We start from the raw sequence: 20,477 nt of genomic DNA on the forward strand, positions 1-20,477 counted from the left end.
CCAGCCATACAAGAAAAGGAAACACACCAACATTACCCCCCCCCCCCCCAACCAACAGCAAAAATCCCAGAAAAAAAACCCACACCAACAACACACAAACTATTGTGAACCGAATTAAGGACGGGTCGAATGCGGTAGTGAAACCTTGTAAACAATTTTAATTTGAGATATGATTCTAAAAGAAATGTACTCTCCAACATAACAGTTATCAGTGCAGCAAATGTTTATTCAGCAGAATTCGGGTATACATATCACTCAACAGAATGTTCTGATTCAACAACCAGTGACCAATTTCAAAGAGCTGCTTAAGCCCAAAAAGTAGCTACCGGTAAGCATAATAAAAACTATGCAATAATGCTACCAGCCAAAGTAGTATTCCACTAATAGTTTACCACCTCCATTAAATCACCAATTAAAATATTGATGTTCACACACACATTTATGGTATTTTGTTTACAAACTGCTTTCTTACCTCTATTATATAGATACAATATACTTAAACAAAATATTAACAGTATTTCCTCTTTTCTGGCCAATAAATATTGCATGATCTACCATTATTACTATGATTTTGTAATATTCTTAACAATGCAGCTAAACTATGCTTTTCAAAATCTTGTCTCCATAAGACAGATTGACTCAAATGCATTTTTATTTGGATATTTTTGTGTTTCTATCTTGTGTTCTATTTTGGGTTGTCTATTTTCATTTCTCCTGTCTTTTCTCCTGTTGTTGGGTATGTATTTTAGGCATGTTCTTGCTGTATTTTTATCTGAATTAATTCAATCAATCAATCAATCAATCAATCAATTAATCAATCAATCAATGAGAACGAGGTTATTCCATGACTGACATCACAAAAGCGATTATTTGGGAACAACAGAGACCTTCTTGAGTGAACAAAAATATCTTGATTTTAAATTTATTATACAGGATTGGTCAGGATAAATCATCTTAGTTTAATTTTAGGCTGATTCTTGACCCCAAACCTCACAGATATTGTTGCAATTCATGAGGTTTACAGAATATGTAAATCACTTGATACACAACTACAGGTTTGGGCACAATGTGGAATATTTATTTCAGTTTTACTTCTTTCAGAGAGAAATTTGAAGGCTCTTCAAGATTCTGATAAAAATCCTGAACTCAGGAACATACTGAGAAATCACATGGCTGGTGTTTCACATGGTGTTTCCTCCCTAAACCACAGAGAAAGGACCACGGAAGGAGTTTGAACTTCCTTACTTCAGAGGAAACACGTTCATCGTTGCTAATCCGTTGCAGTCTTATGCTAATCTTATTGTGACTGCTGGCACAAACCTACACTTTGCGGTCAGCCAATTGTCCAGAGTGGAGAAGTGCACTGAATTGTGGGTAACCGGCGTGGGCAGAACCCCAATAATGAATGAAAGAGTGGCAGGAAAAGAATATATCTATATGCTTATACCATAGAGAAATGATCAAAGTCTTTGTTTGGAGTTGGGTAACGTTGGGGAACATCATGGCATACATCACGGAAGAGCTCATTTCATGACAAAGAAAATGCACTATTTCTTTAGCATGCGAGGTCCTGCAATTCCCTTAAATATTATATTTTAATAATTTATACATTTTTTTATGATTTTGGTACAAATTTCATGAATTTGGCTTGTTGTTCACAAACAAAACATTGACATACTATAGCTGACATTAAAATCTTTGCGATTGCATGCGTCTTAATGAATTAGGGTGAACTGTTCTCGACTGCACATGTGATGAAGTTTTATTTTATGATCAATTTCTACTCCATTATTGTGGAATATCTTGCAGCGAAATGACATCAGAAAATAGACACGACATTCTTCAACGCATGCCTCAAGTGAGCTGTAGTTTACCAGTGTAAAATGCGGCGACGTACTTCGTGCACAAAGGGCCATTGATTTCTATTGTTACTGCCCGGGAAGTTCGAACTCCTTCCATCGTCCTTTCTCTATACTAAAACCTAGGAGATGACAATTAATTTACTCTTCAAAAAAATATATATATAATATATTTTTCTTTAACCTCAAAAGTTTGGAGGGACCAATCAAAGGTTAATGCCTCCCAACAGAAGATTGTTGTTTACAATTGATAACAATGGCCCATTGTATTGTGGCTGATTATATGGTTTAAGGTAATAACAAAGATTATTTACATTAAGTGTATCTTATATGGTAAGCTCTAATCAAACACTTCAGTCGCTAAGTATTGTATTAATGAATGATCAATCTTGTCCAAGGTTTAGAGAACTTTTTTCGTCAGGTTCCAAGGTCCAAGTATTTCAGGTTCGGCTTTCCAGATGTGTTCATGTTTTGTGAACCAAATAAAGGCAAATATTTATTTGTGACTGTAAAAGACAAACATTCATGCTCTTGAATAGGTAGATAAACTTTACTTAGCTAAGGGGTCTGAATACTCCTTGATATGTCATGTAGCAACGCCTGAAATTGAATTGGGGTCAAATCTTGCAAAAGTTTAAGCGCACGTTCTAGTAATAAAGTAAGCACTGCTGGAAAAGTGCATAGGTAAATACTGAATATAATGTGGTTGAGCTGACAAAATAGTTGCAGACAGTGTTCAATGTTTCATGTGATCAACCATACATAAAATAACAAACCTGTGAATTTGGGCCTAAACCTTTGTGTGAGTCAGAAGAAAATAGTGAAAAACCTTGCACAACTCTCAGCATGCAAATGCTTTGTCCTTAAATTGTGGTTGAACTTCATAATCAGTAGTAAGCGCTCGTTTTGTTTTTTCTATCATTACCAATCAAGTATAACACCCTAAACAAAGCCATTTTGACCCCCTCAAATGGCAAAAGGTTAGGGCTGTGACTATCCTGCCTTATATTTACCATACATCAAAGGACCTATAGACCGATTTGAATATGACGTCACCGTTCAAATATCTGCCCTACAAGATGGAGTCGGTGAGCGTGTGCCGTGTAAAAAATCCTACCGGGAACGCTGCGTGCTGCGTGTTTCTTTGATGTTCGCGTTTAGACGTGCATACTGTTTGCCCTACAAGATGGCGACTTTCATAGCAGCAAAGAGGTTATTCAATACGATCTATTCAGTATCTGCCATCCTGTTCCCAAACTTCATTTTAATCGTTGAATTTTTCATCACTTCATGTTCACATAAAGCTCCATTATACTGCACTTGCATTTTTTTGGAAAAAATTTCTTTATAAATTTGTGTAATTACTACTATTATCACCATTATGCTTATGATTTATCTTGTATATTTTGAGGATTGATACGAATGTCCTTTCTGACAACCTTAAAGGAATATTACAGAATTGCTTTTTGCTAACAAAACAGTTGCTAGCAGGCAGTGTAATCACTTAGTGTAACCCACCACCATAAAACTGACAAACCTGTAGAAGGTTGAGATCGATCGGCCATCTGTGTCACGAGAAAATTGTTAAAATATAATTACACATTTTGCATGACATCGATTTTCGTTAAAATTAATAAACCATTCACTGAGCGAAAACCACCAAACGGGAAATTAGTTTGATTTATTTCTCATCAAATATGACATTTCAGACAGAAATAGTATTTCAAGGGATGTTTTCTACTATCATCAAAGCCCGTTTAAGTTTGATGTAAATCTGTGATCATATACAAGTTCTTTTCTTACCAATTCTTAAAGGTTCCTTTAAACTTTTCCTTTTATATTTGTACACAACTTTGTTGACTCTTTATGCGTTGACTACTAAATTACAGAAGATATGAACATACTTTTTAAGCTCCTTGTTACTTTAGTCCAGTGTTGAAGTGCGCTGACTGTACAGTGACCTTCACGGCAATGAGTCATCGCGATGTCTCGTATTCTGCCTCGGTGCGGCTGGTCTCCTCTGTGGGAACAAATAGTATCAGATAATGGATATATATATGTCAGGGGAGTACAATGGGATTCACCCAAGGTGTAATCAATTAGATCATAGACATAGATCACAGACATGTTACATCACAGATATTGGGAAACACCGCGCAGTCCATAATCTGTGTCTGCCGGTTGAGGGTGGATGGGGTGTTGTTTCATGGCCGAGTGGTTTAGAGCATCAAATTCAAGTTCTGGTGGTTTAGTCACCGGAATGTCGGTTCGAATCCGGGTCATGACACATGTGTCCTTGGCCAGACTCTTTACTATAAATGGTTTATAAGGTGTAACATGGTTGAGTGGTTTAGAGCATCAAACACAAGTTTTGGTGGTTTAGTCACCGGAGTGTGGGTTCGAATCTCGGTCATGACACTTGTGTTCTTGAGGAAGATGCTATAGCATAATTGAATTAGGTTATTCTCTTTAGTTCACCAAGGAGTACAAATAGGTATCTGACGTATTTTAATATTTGAGTGAGAAACAACCTCTTTCTCAAAAACTACGTTACTTCAGAGGGAGCCGTTAGACAATGTTTTATGCTATCAACAGTTCTCCATTGAAACTGGTCTCAGGAAAGACTGTTCAACATTTTGGTATTACTTCTGTAGCCGCTGTTTAAGAGCATCAAATTCTCTTCACCCAGAGGTATAAGTGGGTACCTGCCTGGGTAGTGGTTGATATTGTGAATGAAAAAAGCCTTCGGAGCGCCACGGCATTAAAGGAACACGTTGCCTTGGATCGGACGAGTTGGTCAAAACAAAAGCGTTTGTAACCGTTTTTTATATACTGCATATGGTTGGAAAGATGTTTTAAAAGTAGTATACAATGATCCACACAAGTTTGCCTCGAAATTGCGTGGTTTTCCTTCTACTGTGCGAACTAACACGGTCGGCCATTAATGGGAGTCAAAATTTTGACCCCCATAAATGGCCGACGTGTTAGTCAACGAGGTAAAAGGAAAACCACGCAATTTTGAGGCATGTTTGTGTGGATCATTGTATTCTACTTTTACAACATCTTTCTACCCTTATGCATTTTATAACAAACGGTTACAAACGCTTTTCAAAGACCAACTCGACCGATCCAAGGCAACGTGTTCCTTTAAGGTCACCTTGTGTACAATTGTGCAAAGGGGGAAGTACCAAGGGAAGGTGAAATCACAAAGGCAGGCAAATATTAACAAATGCAGGCCATTATTACAAAGGCATGCCAACTTACCAAAGGCAGGCCAATATTAACAAATGCAGGCCATTATTACAAAGGCATGCCAACTTACCAAAGGCAGGCCAATATTAACAAATGCAGGCCATTATTACAAAGGCATGCCAACTTACCAAAGGCAGGCCAATATTAACAAAGGAAGTCCAATATCACAAAGGCAGGTAGGGTATTGGGTCATTTAGTCTGGAGGGGAGAGGATAATGCTATGACGTATTAGGCTAAATTAAAAAAAAAATACCAGTTGATCGTCCAAAATTTATAATTTACCTCAACTTCGTCTCGGTAAAATTATCAAGAAGCAGGCCTCGTTGTGATTAAACCACTAGTTGAAAACCTCTTCACCACACATTGATTCCCTTAATTATGCAAATCAACAGCCACAATGAATAGTAAGAATGTTTTACCTTTTGAGATGATTTCTGATTGGACGTTCGTGAAATGGGTGACTCCCCTTTTACTTGTAGCGCTGTTGATTGGATCAGGCCTTTTGGGTCAAATGCCACCGTTGTTGAAGCCGATGGCTGTCTGTAAGTTATGACAGTGAGGATGCAATAAAGTTTTTTATTTATTTTGTTTTTACATGCAGAACACATTGTGATTGTAGAGAAGAAGGAAAAAACAACGAAATACAAATACAAGATGTACTAGGTTTCAAACAAAAATGCATGAAATTAAATGTTAAATAAGTACGACTTTATAGCAATCTTAAATTCCCGATGCAAATTTAACATCAATTATATCAATGCAGTACCCGCTGCCAAAACATAGGATTCGAACTGCCTCTAGCTACCGGACAATCTCTAGTTGGTAACTGACACTGCTCTAGAATGCAAGGGTCGTGGGTTCGAATCCCACCCGAGTAACATGCCTGTGATGTTTTGTCACAGGACTCTGGGAAGTACTGAGTATACAGTGCTAACACACATCAATGAATATGGGTAAAACCCAAAATAAATATTCTCTATCCCCGATGCAAATTTAACATCTATTAAATTTTAAACTCATCAATGGAATCAATATTATTAATAATCCCAGATTTTATATTTAAAAAAAAATAGACTCACTTTGCCCTTCTAGCGTTACCACTGTGACCAAACCTCTCCCTGCCCTTGGTCTGGCTCTCCCCTCTAGCAAAACTTGGATCGTAACCATCTCCATGACCGCTGCTTCTGCTGTTGTTCATGTGAGGTTTTCTTGACGACACCTTCTGTCTTGCCCCTGCGAGGGGTTGTCGAGGGAGATTGTTGTAAGCCAGAGAAGAACGAGTTTGGAAAGGGGCAGCAGTCTGATTATCGGTCTCTACACCCGATGGACCGAATGATGACAGATTGGCTTTAGATGCTGTTGATTAAGACAAAGACGAGAAGAGATTTGGTACAATTCAACTACCACACCAGAAGCTGTACACAGTATTTGGGGCTCACAGCAATGCTCGGGTTCTGATACTGTCCCATCCATTGTAGGGTGTCGTGGCCGAGTGGATAAGAACACCGAACTCAAGCTCTGGTGCTTCTGTTCAGCAGAGTGTGGGTTCGAATCCCGGTCGTGAAACTTAACTATAATTACTTCTCTCCACCCAGGGGTAAATGGGTACCTGCGAGGGCAGAGATGGTTCTTGTGATTGATTTAGCCGAGTAGCGCATATTAATGTTGCACAAGGCTGTATACTCCCCACCAGGGAGCTGAGATGGTTTAAGGAGTGAATTAAGGCCCAGTGACCAGGGGTAATAATGTGAAGCGCTTTGGGACGCCCTCCGGGTGTGAAAAGCGCTATATAAAAACGGGTTATTATTAATATTATTATTTTACAAATTTTACTTGACAAGTTGACTTGAGTTAGCCATGTCATCGTGTTGGTGGAATAAGGTTGTATCTTCCAAAATAGCATTGACGCTAAATACAAGTTCACATGTATCACTTTAATAATAATAATAATAATTGTGGCTTCTTATATTGCGCACATGTCCGTCACCCAGTGACGCTCCTGTCGCTGTAGCATACAGTTTTTCCTGCCAGATGTGGGACTACGCTTGAATTATGAGACCTAGTTTTGATAGCACCATGTAATGCTTTACAAGGTACTGTGACGCAATTTGCTGCCAAGATGCACACACAAAGTTAATGGATGCTGAGATACAATGTATGTAATGCTGCTTTAATGTCGACATTAATAGTGTATTATGAGAAAGAATACAACTCAGTACTATTTTATATCATGGCTTAAGAATTCATTCAAAGTTATCATTTCCTTTGTACACTTTTTGAGATGCTCTGCAATTTGTAATCAAGGTTGCATCGCCCCATGAAAGTTTGAAAGCTTCTTCAATTTAAAGTCAATTTACTCGACACTAGACAGCTACACTTTAATTTCCTTATAGTCTCCACATTTTCCTTGGTTTGTCCAAGACCAGAGATTTCAAAAGTCTAGGAGTTTTATTGATTGATTGATTTGGTTTCTTCCACCTGTTGATTATACGAAACAAATTAGAGATGTCTGTTGATTTTTTCATAGGCATGGCAAGATACAAGGAATAGTTTTGTTATTACAAGTTTCACTGATTTCAGTTTTATGCATTTATCTTTCTTTTAATTAACTGAAACTAATATTTTTTAGATAGTAATTCTTGTGCTCATAGTTTTGCTCTATGGTTGTTTGTTGGTGTTACTTCCTTGTTTGCTTTCAATTATTTGCATTAATATAACTTTAAAAAATTGTAAATAGCTTATCTGACCAAGATCTACCATCCTTATTTCATTGGTAGCATGAGTCATTGCTCAATAATTATGTCCTTCCTCGTTTGGCCTTTAAGTATTAATCCTTGACTGTCAATCATTTACAGGTAGCCTCGGCCACTGGTCAGGGCCCAATGCCAAAAAGCTGTTTTCCAGAGAACTCTGCTTGACTAAATTCTTTGCTAAGCAAAAAATTGAGTAGGGCACCAGCAACAACCATGCAAACTTAATGTAATTTGGGCTAGTAACCTGATTCTGCTAAGCAATACTTTTCTGTGCTTAGCAAGTTTTTGTGCTTACAGGCTTTATGAAATTGGACCCTGGGCAGAAATTATTATATTTTTGTTAAAGATAAACATTCCAAAAGTCATTGTTTCACACATTTATTTTCAAGATAAGTGGTTTTGTTTTCGTTAAAATGTTATAGATTTTAGTATTAAGTATTGCACTTGAGTTTATTTTCTATTTTTGAATGGCATAGGATTAATTTTAGACTGCCCACCATGCCCACTGCATGGACTCCAACAGAGGAAAGTTGTAAGAATTGACCCTCAAACTTTCTCCTGCTTGTTCACTTTGCCTCTGTTGGATATCTGCGTTGGATTGCCCAAGCCCAACTTTATCACCACAATAATTGTATACTCATCCCCTGTCGTCCTGCTCTAGACAAAGTTTACTTTACTCTTGAAATACTAGGCTTAAGATTGATTCTATAAGTTTCTAAGAGAAAAGACCGATTGTTGCACTAGGCAGATCCTAATTCAAGAGAGTTAGCAGGACAGCACAACTTCAATTTTTTTTTCTTCGTCTCTGCATTTTAACTGTTTGTTTCAAAACAGTAATTCTGTCCCCTGATCAAGAACAAGGAACTGTTTCGTACCACCTCAAGTCCCCCATCAACTTCGACGCCACCTTATTTCTTCAACTTTCATGGAAGAACTTTTTCATTGCCCGCACCATCATTTTATCTTCATTTATCTTCAAGTATTACCAGGTTCTGGAAAACATGCCTTGTAAAATCCCTTTCTGGAGGTATTATGTAACCCCCGATTTCAAACCTTTGTTTTACAAATGTGGCATACAAACATGGACAGGCTGCCAACATTGTTTGTCATTATATAGATTGCATATAGTGTCAACGATCGCCATATTTGATGATAAACAATGGAAAAAGGCATGCGTGAACACACTCAGCAAATGATAGCCTTTCACCCATGGACTGGATGTTGGTCAATCATAATGTCATGTGCAATCCATCTATATTCAGAAATCCAGAATCTGTGAATCACAGCGAGTGCCGACTCAATTTTCTTTACTCACATTTAGTACGGTTGTTTCCCGGCGGGTAGGAGTCCTGCTCACCTCCTCCTAGTCTTGAATTCAGCCGGCCACCGACCACGTTATTGAGCTCCTCTTCTCCGTCGAGTAAGACCGGGGTGTCGCACAGCGACTTCAGGGTCTCCTGTACCTTGGTACTGCTCTTACTCTGAGGGCGCTGTTCAAAGTGCCTTGACTGACCAGCTGCAACCAAATTGAATGCAAGAAAATTAAAGAGCATTTAAAAAATAAAAAAAAAAAATACCTGTTTCCTTCTGTACTTTTAGAATTAAAGGCAGTGGACACTATTGGTAATTACTCAAAATAATTGCTAGCATAAAAATTTACTTGGTAATAGAGAGCATTGGAGAGCTGGTGATAGTTTAAAACGTTGGGAGAAACGGCTCCCTGTGAAGTAGTGTAGTTTTTTGAGAAAGAAGTAATTTTCCACGAACTTGATTTTGAGACCTCAGATTTAGAATTTGAGGTCCCGAAATCAAGCATCTGAAAGCACACAACTTTGTGTGACAAGGGTGTTTTTTCTTCCATTATTATCTTGCAACTTCGACGATCAATTGAGTTCAAATTATCACAGGCTTGTTTTTTTTTGTGCATATGTTGAGATACACTAAGAGAGAAGACTGGCCTTTGACAACTCACCAAGGTGTCCAGTGTATTTAAACAGATCACTGGCACTAGATGAAAAGGATTTGTCAAAACTTCAATATTGAATGGTCAGACAGTAAGAGGTAGACAACCTACCAGTATTATTTGTCTTTGGTTTGGGAACAGCTCCTTCAATAGGATGACCAGTGACTAATGCAGAGGGTCTGCCATGGCCCCCTCTATTGCCCCTATGGAGGTATTTATCTGCTGCTGAGTGGCCGAGCGGGTGTGTTCTCTGCTGCTGGAAGGTAGGGGCCATGTGGTGCGCCTTACGAGGGTATTGGGAATGGGAGCTGGATTTATCCATCTTGACTGGGATGACGTCAACATCATCATCTTCATCATCGTCGTCATCTACGCTGGGGTCTTCAAAAGAAAAGGAAAAAACTTTCTTTAAAAAAGGCAATACTAGGCAAGGGCGCTATACAAGTCCACTGTTAAGAAAATTATTATGACTGTGGTCAGCTGACCAAATATTATCACAAGAGGGCACTAAACATATTCTATATTTATACAGGATTAAAACAATCGGACTGTCCCAAAAACCAAATGTATACTTTCCCTTTAATACCGAGAATCGAATATATCAGTAAATCCCTTTCAAAGAATTTGAAAGAAATTGTAAGAAATATTGTTTCATACCAATTACTGGATGTTGCTCTGGATACTTCTTGGGTCTGTGGAGAGCAGCAAAGTCTTGAGGTCGTTGTCCTCTCTGTGGATTTGGACGAATCAGACTTTCTACTGCTCCACCCCTCTGGGTGGGGTACGCCCCTGGGGCTGTGTCAAAGGTCGCAGGTAAAGGAGTCTCAGTGCGATTTTCAACACAGTTGACCTTGTCAATGGGGAGTAAACAAAGGTAGAACAAAATATCGGAACACGACAGTAGGTTTAGAATTTCATACTTGAACTTTTATATTTATTTTTGCGTTGAACAACAACAAATTTACGAGACCTTTGACTTCCGAATTATCGTAATGGCACTGAGCTATCTCCCTGATTGTCAATATCTTTGTTCCGAGGTGCCAGTCACGCCACAATATTGGTGGGCAATGGGCGATGCTGGCTGGCTGCCCTGGACTCACAATTGTTTTGCTCAGCACTCCGTGCAAAATACATTGTGCTGCCCAGCACAGATTTCCCCTAAAACAAATCAAAATATTGTCCACTGTGCATTGATCTGTGACACAGCTTATGATAAGGAGTATCAAATGTCACAGAGATAGAACCAAGGTCAAAATGCCATTCAACTATTGCAGGGCCCCATAACATGAACAGTTTGGAAACTTGGCATCATGCCTGAAGCTTGAACATGGATAATTTTGTTGATCGGCTCGCCCTTGGTGGACTTCGTAGACGTTTGATTTATTGCCCACCACTAAAATTGGTCTAGCTACAGCCCTGATGATGATCTAAAGCTTAGAGGCAGTGGACACTATTGTTAATTACTCAAAATAATTATTGGCATAAAACCTTTCTTGGTGACGAGTAATGGGGAGAGGTTGATAGCATAAAACATTATGTGAAACAGCTCCCTCTGAAGTGCCATAGTTTTTGAGAAAGAAGTAATTTTCCACAAGTTTGAATTCCAGACCTCAGATTTAGAACTTGAGGTCTTGAAATCAACCATATACACGCACACAACTTCTTGTGACAAGGTTGTTTTTTTCTTTCATTATTATCTCGCAAGTCCGATGACCGATTGAGCTCAAATGTTCACAGGTTTGTTAATTTATGCTTATGTTGAGATACACCAACTGTGAAGGCTAGCCTTTGACAATTACCAATAGTGTCCACTGCCTTTAAACAAGTCGGGCTAAAAATGTCAATGTTGGGACTGTATTTGGAACCTACCTGATGCATGGGAATGGCGTCGGCTGGTAAGAGTACATCACAAAACTCACATGGTAACATGGTAAGATTGTCAGCCAAGTAACCTAGGGAGTTGTCTTGCTGGCCGAAGGAACTACTCGAGTACCTACACAGAAAAAGAAAAGAAAAAAAACAACTATCTTTAACACCTTAAAAAAATCTATGTCCCATCCGAAGGACAAAGCTTAAGAACACAGGTGTCCAACCGGGACTCGAACCCACACTCTGCTGATCAGATACAGCACAGCTCGAGTTCGGTGCTCTTAAGTGCTCGGCCACACAACTTCCACAATTTTCCGATTTTTTTATGGGATTTTTGGTAACATCATTGATAAACTAAATTGAGATTTGGTTGTGATAAGAACAAGTGATTTGCGTTTGAATACAAGAACAACTTTCTATCAGCAAGATTTGAACCGGAAACCGCCGGATCAACATGATGTAACAGCCTTATAAACGCCTTACATGTATGTATGTATATTTATGTATGTATGCTCTGGTGTATATATAAATGGCGTATGGGTAAAACACAAAGAGAAAAGTAACTGTTTGGTAATTACCCTGAAGGCAAAGACCCGTATCCCAGGTTATTTAAGGTGTCAGAGGGTATGGTGTATGGGTAAATCACAAAGAGTAAAGTAACTGTTTGGTAGTTACCCTGAAGGCAAAGACCCGTATCCCAGGTTATTGAAGGTGTAAGAGGGTATGGTGTATGGGTAAATCACAAAGAGTAAAGTAACTGTTTGGTAGTTACCCTGAAGGCAAAGACCCGTATCCCAGGTTATTTAAGGTATAAGAGGGTATGGCGTATGGGTAAATCACAAAGAGAAAAGTAACTGTTTGGTAGTTACCCTGAAGGCAAAGACCCATATCCCAGGTTATTTAAGGTGTCAGAGGGCGGCTGGGGCGGATGACTCTGGTGATGACTCCTCTGACGACTGTTATTGGCCAGAGAAGAGTCTGGTATCGGATGGCAAGAAATGTCCGGCCGGCAACCAGTCTACAAATGAAAAACATAAATAAGGAGAATGCTACAAATGTATATAGATGGCAAACATGGTCAACAACTACGTATATATTAATCCCAATCCACCTGAGGGCATCATCACACTTAGTCTTGGTTGTGCATTTTGAGTCAATGTACCTGTGTGTTATAGTGTTGTGTAAGCTTGGGCGATATCGATTTATTTTATTCACGATATATCGCCGACAATATATCGCGATATTCGATATAATCGCGATTAGCTAAATTTGACATCATCAGTCTTCAAACGCCCAGTGAAAGTTGTAGAAGAGACAGTCATAGCATAAGAGAGGTGTTCTAATGACCTATTCTTCTGGTTTTACTCCAAACCTATGGGGTGCAAGCCGTCTCAGCTAGGAAATACATCTTGATATTGCGATACTTGATTGAATCGCGATATAATATATCGATATTTTGATTAAAACCAAATCCATCCGATATCGACATCGTTTCCAAATTAATATCGCAATATTCGATAATATCTTGGTATCGCCCAAGCTTAGTGTTGTGCACATTGAAGGTGACGCAAAGGGTTTGGTACTTTTTGTATGACACAATACAACACAGATTTACGTTAAATTTAGATGGTTTAAAAATGATGATGATAGAAAGCTTCCCTTAAAATACTACTTGCTGAGGTGAAGTAGTTTTTGAGAAAGGAGTAACACAATTTCACAAATATAATTTTTGTTTGCAGTGAGACGAAAATTATTTTAGCATGAACAACAGATTTACGCAACTCTCCTGAAAAAACTTGCTCTATGATTTTCACTTAAATTGTCTCAACACAGCGTGACGACTAACAAACTGGAACTTCTACAGGAAAATTATATTACAAACATCTTGATGCACAGCGAGTAGGGATTCATGTCTTGGTCAACAAATTTGTTGATGTAATTTTACTCCCAAAATAACGAGTTTAGCAGATAGTAGCCGTGTGTGACTAATGCACATACTAAATATGTTACCACACAGAGAGCAATGGTTGGTAATAAAAGAAAAGAAAAAAAAGAAGACATTTATATAGCGGTCTTACACGAGGTACCACAGCGCTTTACAAGAAACTATAAAATAAGCAAATAAATAATGGCACTGAAAATGGGAAAACAGTCAAAGCAATCAATCATTGAACAGGAAAGTTTTGAGATGTTTCTTGAAAACTGCAAGTGACTCCGCGGAACGAATTTGATCAGGGAGGTGGTTCCAAAGCAGTGGAGCTTGACGTAAAAAGCACGATCCCCAGCAGTGCAATGCACCTTTGGAACTGCCAAGAGTGTACTGCCTGAACCAGAGCGAATACCAGGTCCTCCAGGCTGGTAAATCTTGATGAGACTGGTGAGATATGAAGGAGCGGTATGGTGAAGACATTTAAATACAATGGTGAGACAATGGTAAACAACTTTGTAGGGATACCTTGAGAAAACGATGCTCATCATCCTGATGACTATACCACCAGAACTTGAATTTGATGCTTTAAACTGCCCGGCCATTAGACACTATATAGCAGCTCATTTATTTTATTTGTATTCGTTGAGACAACCTACCTGGTGTTCTATGAGACTCTCAACTGGTATTTGTTGCAGACAGAATTCACAAGGTAGAGTTAGATCTAGAGTTGTGATGAAGAAAAAGCAAATGGACGAATATTAACAATCATAAAAATTCCATAGATGGATTTCATCGACAGCCATATTTGATGTGCAAGGCTGTCATTGGCTAAGAGCTGTGCACGTATGCAAATTTGCATTGTTTATATCAAATATGGCAGTTGATGACGCTTAGTGCAATCCATCTTTTCCCTCCAATTCAATAAACATTTATTTTGGTATTGCCCTCAAAAGATATAACACATCATTGGTGATTCATTAACAGTTGGCCTATGGAGTTATAAACAGTAGGCAAAGTAATTAACAAGTCAATGGGCAAATCTAAAAATTGAACCCTTGGCTTTTGAACCCTAACCTATGGGCAGACGTAACACTGCGTAAGACCCACAAAGACAAGGGACTACAAGGACAGACGAACAAATGTAGGTGTATTAATTTATACCTGATACTAATTAAATGATTCCTATTTTAGCCACTCTAACTCTCTTCATATTTTTATTTTGATAATTGTTTCATTTTAGGTTCAAACTTTATAAGATGAGCAATTAAATAAAACAGGAAAAAAAGAAAGGACAAAAAATTATGTCTGAAGGGTTCCCTAAAAGAAACAAGGTTCCTGTCTAGAGGAATCCCGTCTCCAGCTGGTCCTGAAGAGAACAATAAATTGAAACATAAACAACAACAAAATATATAAAAATAAAACAGCAATAAAAATATAACAAATTTGCATAGTCAAATACACATTCAAGGGCATAAAAAATGATAAAACATAAATGAAAAATACCCCTACAGGTAGTGGACACTATTGGTAATTACTCAAATTAATTATTAGCATAAAACCTTACTTGATAATGAGCAATGGGGAGAGTTTGATAGTATAAAACATTGTGAGAAACGGCTCCCTCTGAAGTGCCATAGTTTCCGAGAAAGAAGTAATTTTCCACAAATTTGGTTTCGAGGCCTCATATTTAGAACTTGAGGTCTCAAAATCAAGCATCTGAAAGCACACAGCTTCGTGTGACAAGGGTGTTTTTTCTTTCATAATTATCTCGCAACCCCGACGACCGATTGAGCTAAAATTTTCAAAGGTTTGTTATTTTATGCATATGTTGAGATACACCAAGTGAGATGACTGGTCTTTGACAATTACCAATAGTGTCCAGTGTCTTTAAATGGGATGATAAGGAAGTAAATCCCAAGGGGATCAAATTTAATAACAACAAGCATAAAAACAAAACACCAGGGCCCAATTTCATAGAGCTGCTAAGGCAGAAAAAACTAGCTAAGCACAACCAAATGTTTGCTTACCAGAATATGGTTACCAGCCAAACTTCCATGTCACAAGTACAATTTGTGACTGGTATCCTACTCATATCTGCTAAGCAGAAAAATTTTCTGCAATATTTTCTGTTAAAAGACACTGGACACTATTGGTAATTGTCAAAGACAAGTCTTCTTACTTGGTGTATCTCATAATATGCATAAAATACCAAACCTGTGTAAATTTGATCTCAATTGATCTTCGAAGTTGTGAGATAACTATGAAAGAAAAAACACCCTTGTCTCAAGCAGTTGTGTGCTTTCAGATGCTTGATTTTGAGACGTCAAAATCTAGTTCTGAGGTCTCAAAATCAAATTCATGGAAAATTATTTCTTTCTCGAAAACTATTTCACTTCAGAGGGAGCCGGTTCTCACAATGTTTTATACTATCAACCTCTCCCCATTATACTCGTTATGAAATAAGATTTTATGCTAACAACTATTTTGAGTAATTATCAATAGTCTCCACTGCCTTTAAGCAGCTCTATGAAATTGGGCCTTACGCATACCTGAAGAATGATATCTGAAGGTGTTAATGGCCGGAATGCCGTAGCCCTCTTTCATGATTCCATGGATGTCGACATTGTCCGAGAAATCCAGGCCGGCACTCTGGAATTGGTGGTCGGTTGGGAAGGGGGTGGCATCATAGTATAAATCTTGGGCTAGATGGTTGGCTAGGCTCTCATCGGAATCCTCCTGGTTGACCATCGATTGAAGCAGAGCTCTCTCTTCTGAAAAATAAATGGATCGGGTAGTTGTTGTTGAGTCGTCAACAACCCTTGATGTTTTCAAGAACAGATTACGCAGGGCTTGAAATTTAAACACTGGACCACCGACCAGTGATTTCAGTGTTGGGCCAGTAAACTCAAGTCAAGGCAAGGTCTTGTGTTTTTTGAACTCATAATCTTTGTCTCCTCAAAGGAGTAATGTTCAAAAATTGAGTTTGAGTCTCACAAATCTCTTTCAATCCTGCCGAGTATCACCCATAAAACAGAAGAGATAAACCTTCTCTTAGCGTTTGTTCAAAATAAAGTAGCTTAGATGATAAAATTGTGTTATCTTTTTTCTTCTAGTCTCTTCTCATTTTGAATCTGGTCTTGACTCATAGTCCTTTGGTCCTATGGATTTTACCACCAACTTCAAGCCCTGCTAAGAGGTGTCACCTTCAGCTAAGCACCTAGCAGCAAATAGTTAGGCAATATTCTCTGCTTAAGCAACTTTATGAAATTGTGCCCTGGTTAGTCTGCTGCCATCTAAGTCTCAAGGTCTCCCATTGTTTTATTCTTCTCACATTCTGAAGCATTTTTCCTTGTGTAATATAAATCTTGCAGAAAATTCACTTGACCATGCCGATCTACAAGTGCATTTAAACAGAACACCAGGCCAACACATGATGCAAACCTCTTACCGTTTTTCTCTATGCTTCTCGCCCCATTTTTTGCCATTATGTTCTGGATGCGGTCATGGTTTTTCCGATGCTTCCTGTCGTCGTCAGTTTCCTCTGAGAATGCCCTCCTCATATCCCTGGCATTCCCGCCCCTTCCTGCCGTAAAGGGGCCCCTGTTCCTTGCTCCAGGAAACTGGTCAAACAGCTCTTGCTGCTGGTGGAGAGCCTCTGTCGAGTCAAGCGACCCGATCCCGAACGGGTTCGTCTGCCTCTGGTTTGTCGACAGGGATGACAACGACAACGTCTTCACCGGGTTTGGCTTCACCGGTTTGACCTCCGGGTACTGGCAGATGCTCTCTTCGTGCCTGGCCTTGTCTCGGAAGAAGATGTAGCGACTGCACAGGGGGCAGGGGTCTGTGCGGCTGCCACAAAAGTCTTTGTGCTCAGTCAAGCTTTTGTGATCCATATCCATTTCACAGTATTCGCACTGAACTTGGCGTTGGGGACAATGTTCGGCCTGATGTTCAAACAAATTTCAAGATTATAAGTAAACATAAGAAGGAATCCTGTCCATGCAAACACTACTATTGATCAAATTCAAACTTGTGGAGGTTGTTGCCAAACAGTCTAGTGCACAGGACTCAAGGTCAGGTGTTTCTGCAGAGTGATGCTACGAGTCCAGCCGCCGATTTCACAAAACTCTTCCTAACTTAAGACTAACCTTAGGACTAAGGATGAGTCCCAACCCTACACTGTAGCATGCAGACCTTAAGATTAATCCTAACTCGAGATAAGACGAGTCCTAACTCTTTGTGAAATCGACGGCAGGTCTTGACACTTATGTCCTTAACCATTATTGCTTCGTCCTTCGAATGTCATGGTTCCGTTTCTTGTATAATGCACTTTAAAAAACCAAGACACTTAAAAAAAATCTTTAAACAAAATTGATTGACTTGGTAACAAAATGAAAAGTTGAAACGGAGGTGGTTGGTTCAGATTCTGCTCTAGTCAATATTTCTTTGTTCCAAGTCTAAATCATCTGTATTTCTCATCACTTTCTGAACCACCAGGACAAAAAACTCCACTACAGTACATGTACATGTGTACATTGTACCTTCATTAGTTTCCGTAGTGTCTCCACAAAGCGGTTTGCCCAATTCATTGGTACATAAACAAATTATGCATTAAAAGGTTAATAATCTTAAAATACAACTCAAGCAAAAACAAGGAAAAGGAGTTGGTCTTACATCGTGTTCTTCTTGTTTACACTTCTCCACTGCCTCTCCACATTTACAGGTTACCTAGGGAACAATTAAAATAAATGTTATCAATACTCTGTCGGTCGTCCAAACCATTCCCAGTACACCTTGCTTTATTTATGGTAACTCAACATCCAAATGTTTGGACATAAATTCGGTTTGAAAGCATGTTCAAACTACAAACACTTGTTATTTGGACCTTCATTCCCAGGTCCAACAATGTCAGTTAGTTTCCCTTTGGTTTAATACTTGATATTTAAATAAAAAGGACTTAAACTTAAACGTTCCGGTCGTCTGATCCTCATACACAGTGAAATATCACTGGATCCAAGACAACATAGGGAATCCACCAACATTAGGTTTAGAGGGCTCAAATGGTAGGGCAGCGGCACATTAGTCCCGAAGGTCCAAATCCTGCTCTAGTAAAAACAAAAAAATTGTTCAACCCCCAAAAATAAAGAGAATGCAAAACAATGGAAGAAATATGGTTACTAGTTTGGTACAAGCCATGGATCTTCTTCAGTTTCACTGCATTTTTATTAATTGATAATCACCTTAGCGTGATACTCGTCATTGTGTTCCTCCATTTCTGAGCGGGGTACCGGCTCCTTGCACTGGTTGCATAGCACTATGTTGCGTGAACAATGCGTTTGGTGAGTGACGTAATTCACCGAAGGAATGTCTCGCTTGCTGTGATGGAGAGGAGAGAAAAAGGACACATCGATTAGATTCTTTGGATGCTGGGAAAGAAAGGATTAGAAAATGTCTTCTGTGGTACATCGCTTAAAATGTGAGCTTTCTTATTAACAAAACAAAAAATAAAATTTGAAAATATAGAGGTGTCCATGACAACTATCAAAGGAGTTGGAGGGTTTTTTTTCAAACTTTTGGGTTGGTTTTCAGAAAATCACAAAATAAAGAAAACTAAAAAATATAGGACTTAACCGAGTATAAAGGAGTACAGCGCCCCAGTTAATGGGACTAGGTGAGGACAAGAAACTTGTTTATATTACTTTGGCCAAGAACACATTTACTCACCAATTTTTACAGTAGTCGGTGGCAACCACATCTTCATTCTCTTCGGCCATCTTGGATTCTTGTCTTGTCCAGTGAACACACTAATGACAGCAGAGGATTATTCACTGTAAACTCAAGAGGTGTAGGACTCTCCAATATGGAAACCTAGAAATTAAAAATGAATTTAACAAAAAAATTTGACACACACGATGTATGATGTTTCAATGATTCAAAAATATTATTATGACTGTGTACTGTAGCCTACATACCATAATACAATTTATAGTTATAAATTTTACAGGAATATACATAAATATATTACAGTTACACACAGCTTCGTTTTATAAAGTGTTTTATCAGGTTACCCTTTGTTTTGGCAAATTGCTTTGATTTTGTGATTTTTCTTGGCTTTTTATTTGACTCAGTATACTCTAGTCTAAACTCTCATAACTAACTAAATAAAAAATGTGCCATTTTCTTTTGTTTTTATTTCATGAGCTCCACTCAACTTCTTTATCCTCACATTTGTGAATGTGAGGCTGCACTTCACTTCACAGGAAGGAAGGAAGGAAGGTCTCAACGGTTTTCATTGCCATGCATTTGTAACAATTACAAACTTACCTTAACTTCTTAATCTTAACACGAATGAAGCTTTTATAATAGAATACAACTACAAGAAAGTTCTTAACACGAATGAAGCTTTTATAATAGAATACAACTACAAGAAAGTTCCAATGGGCGGAATCAAAATTTGTTGGCGATGAGCAATCATGTTGTGGGAATTCCCCTTCTTCGATACGCAATGTGCCATTTCTAAATCAATGGTGGGGGAATTCTTAAATTTATATAAAGTAAAAACCCGAATATCTGAAAGATTTATCAACACATATCACTTCAAATTAATACAAAAACAGGGTTGCAATGTTGGATTATATTATCACAAACTATGGCAAGAAAGGTGACTGATTCTTACGTCCAATTCGTCTCGTTATCGACTCTTCGAGTGGTGTGATGTTTTGCTTGAGTCTTGTTTTTATGCAGTGACTTTTCGAAGAGTGGGACCTCCACAACCTCATCCCCGCGTATTCGTTATTTTATTGGAACATAATATGGGGTCGACTATTTGCCAACGAAATTGACAACAATCT

The 20,477-nt window shown here is 38.5% G+C and overlaps 1 protein-coding gene across 1 annotated transcript; it reads right to left on the minus strand.

The window, feature by feature from the left end:
• Positions 1-205: 205 nt before the first annotated feature.
• Positions 206-20,374, minus strand: LOC139938319 (uncharacterized). Its single transcript, XM_071933754.1, has 15 exons — positions 20,303-20,374; positions 19,351-19,494; positions 18,867-19,002; positions 18,301-18,354; positions 17,075-17,570; positions 16,176-16,397; positions 14,283-14,347; positions 12,566-12,714; positions 11,697-11,820; positions 10,485-10,677; positions 9,939-10,208; positions 9,180-9,380; positions 6,191-6,467; positions 5,531-5,651; positions 206-3,879 (listed from the first exon to the last, which is right to left on the minus strand). Exons 2-15 carry the CDS (start codon positions 19,398-19,400, stop codon positions 3,823-3,825), a joined length of 2,415 nt encoding a protein of 804 aa, XP_071789855.1. The 5' UTR covers positions 19,401-19,494; positions 20,303-20,374; the 3' UTR covers positions 206-3,822.
• Between the last annotated feature and the right edge of the window lie 103 nt (positions 20,375-20,477).

This window comes from Asterias amurensis, chromosome 6 (genome assembly GCF_032118995.1).
Source record: "Asterias amurensis chromosome 6, ASM3211899v1".
NCBI lineage: Eukaryota > Metazoa > Echinodermata > Asteroidea > Forcipulatida > Asteriidae > Asterias > Asterias amurensis.

What these genes read in the sequence shown, in the direction of transcription:
- LOC139938319 (XM_071933754.1), bottom strand. Translation starts at nt 19,400, where the DNA reads ATGGCCGAAGAGAATGAAGATGTGGTTGCCACCGACTACTGTAAAAAT. An exon ending in ACCGACTACTGTAAAAATTG is followed by an intron (nt 19,003 to 19,350) that starts GTGAGTAAATGT and finishes TCTCCATCACAG; the next exon opens with CAAGCGAGACATTCCTTCGG. An exon ending in GGTAACGCTAGAAGGGCAAA is followed by an intron (nt 5,652 to 6,190) that starts GTGAGTCTATTT and finishes CATAACTTACAG; the next exon opens with ACAGCCATCGGCTTCAACAA.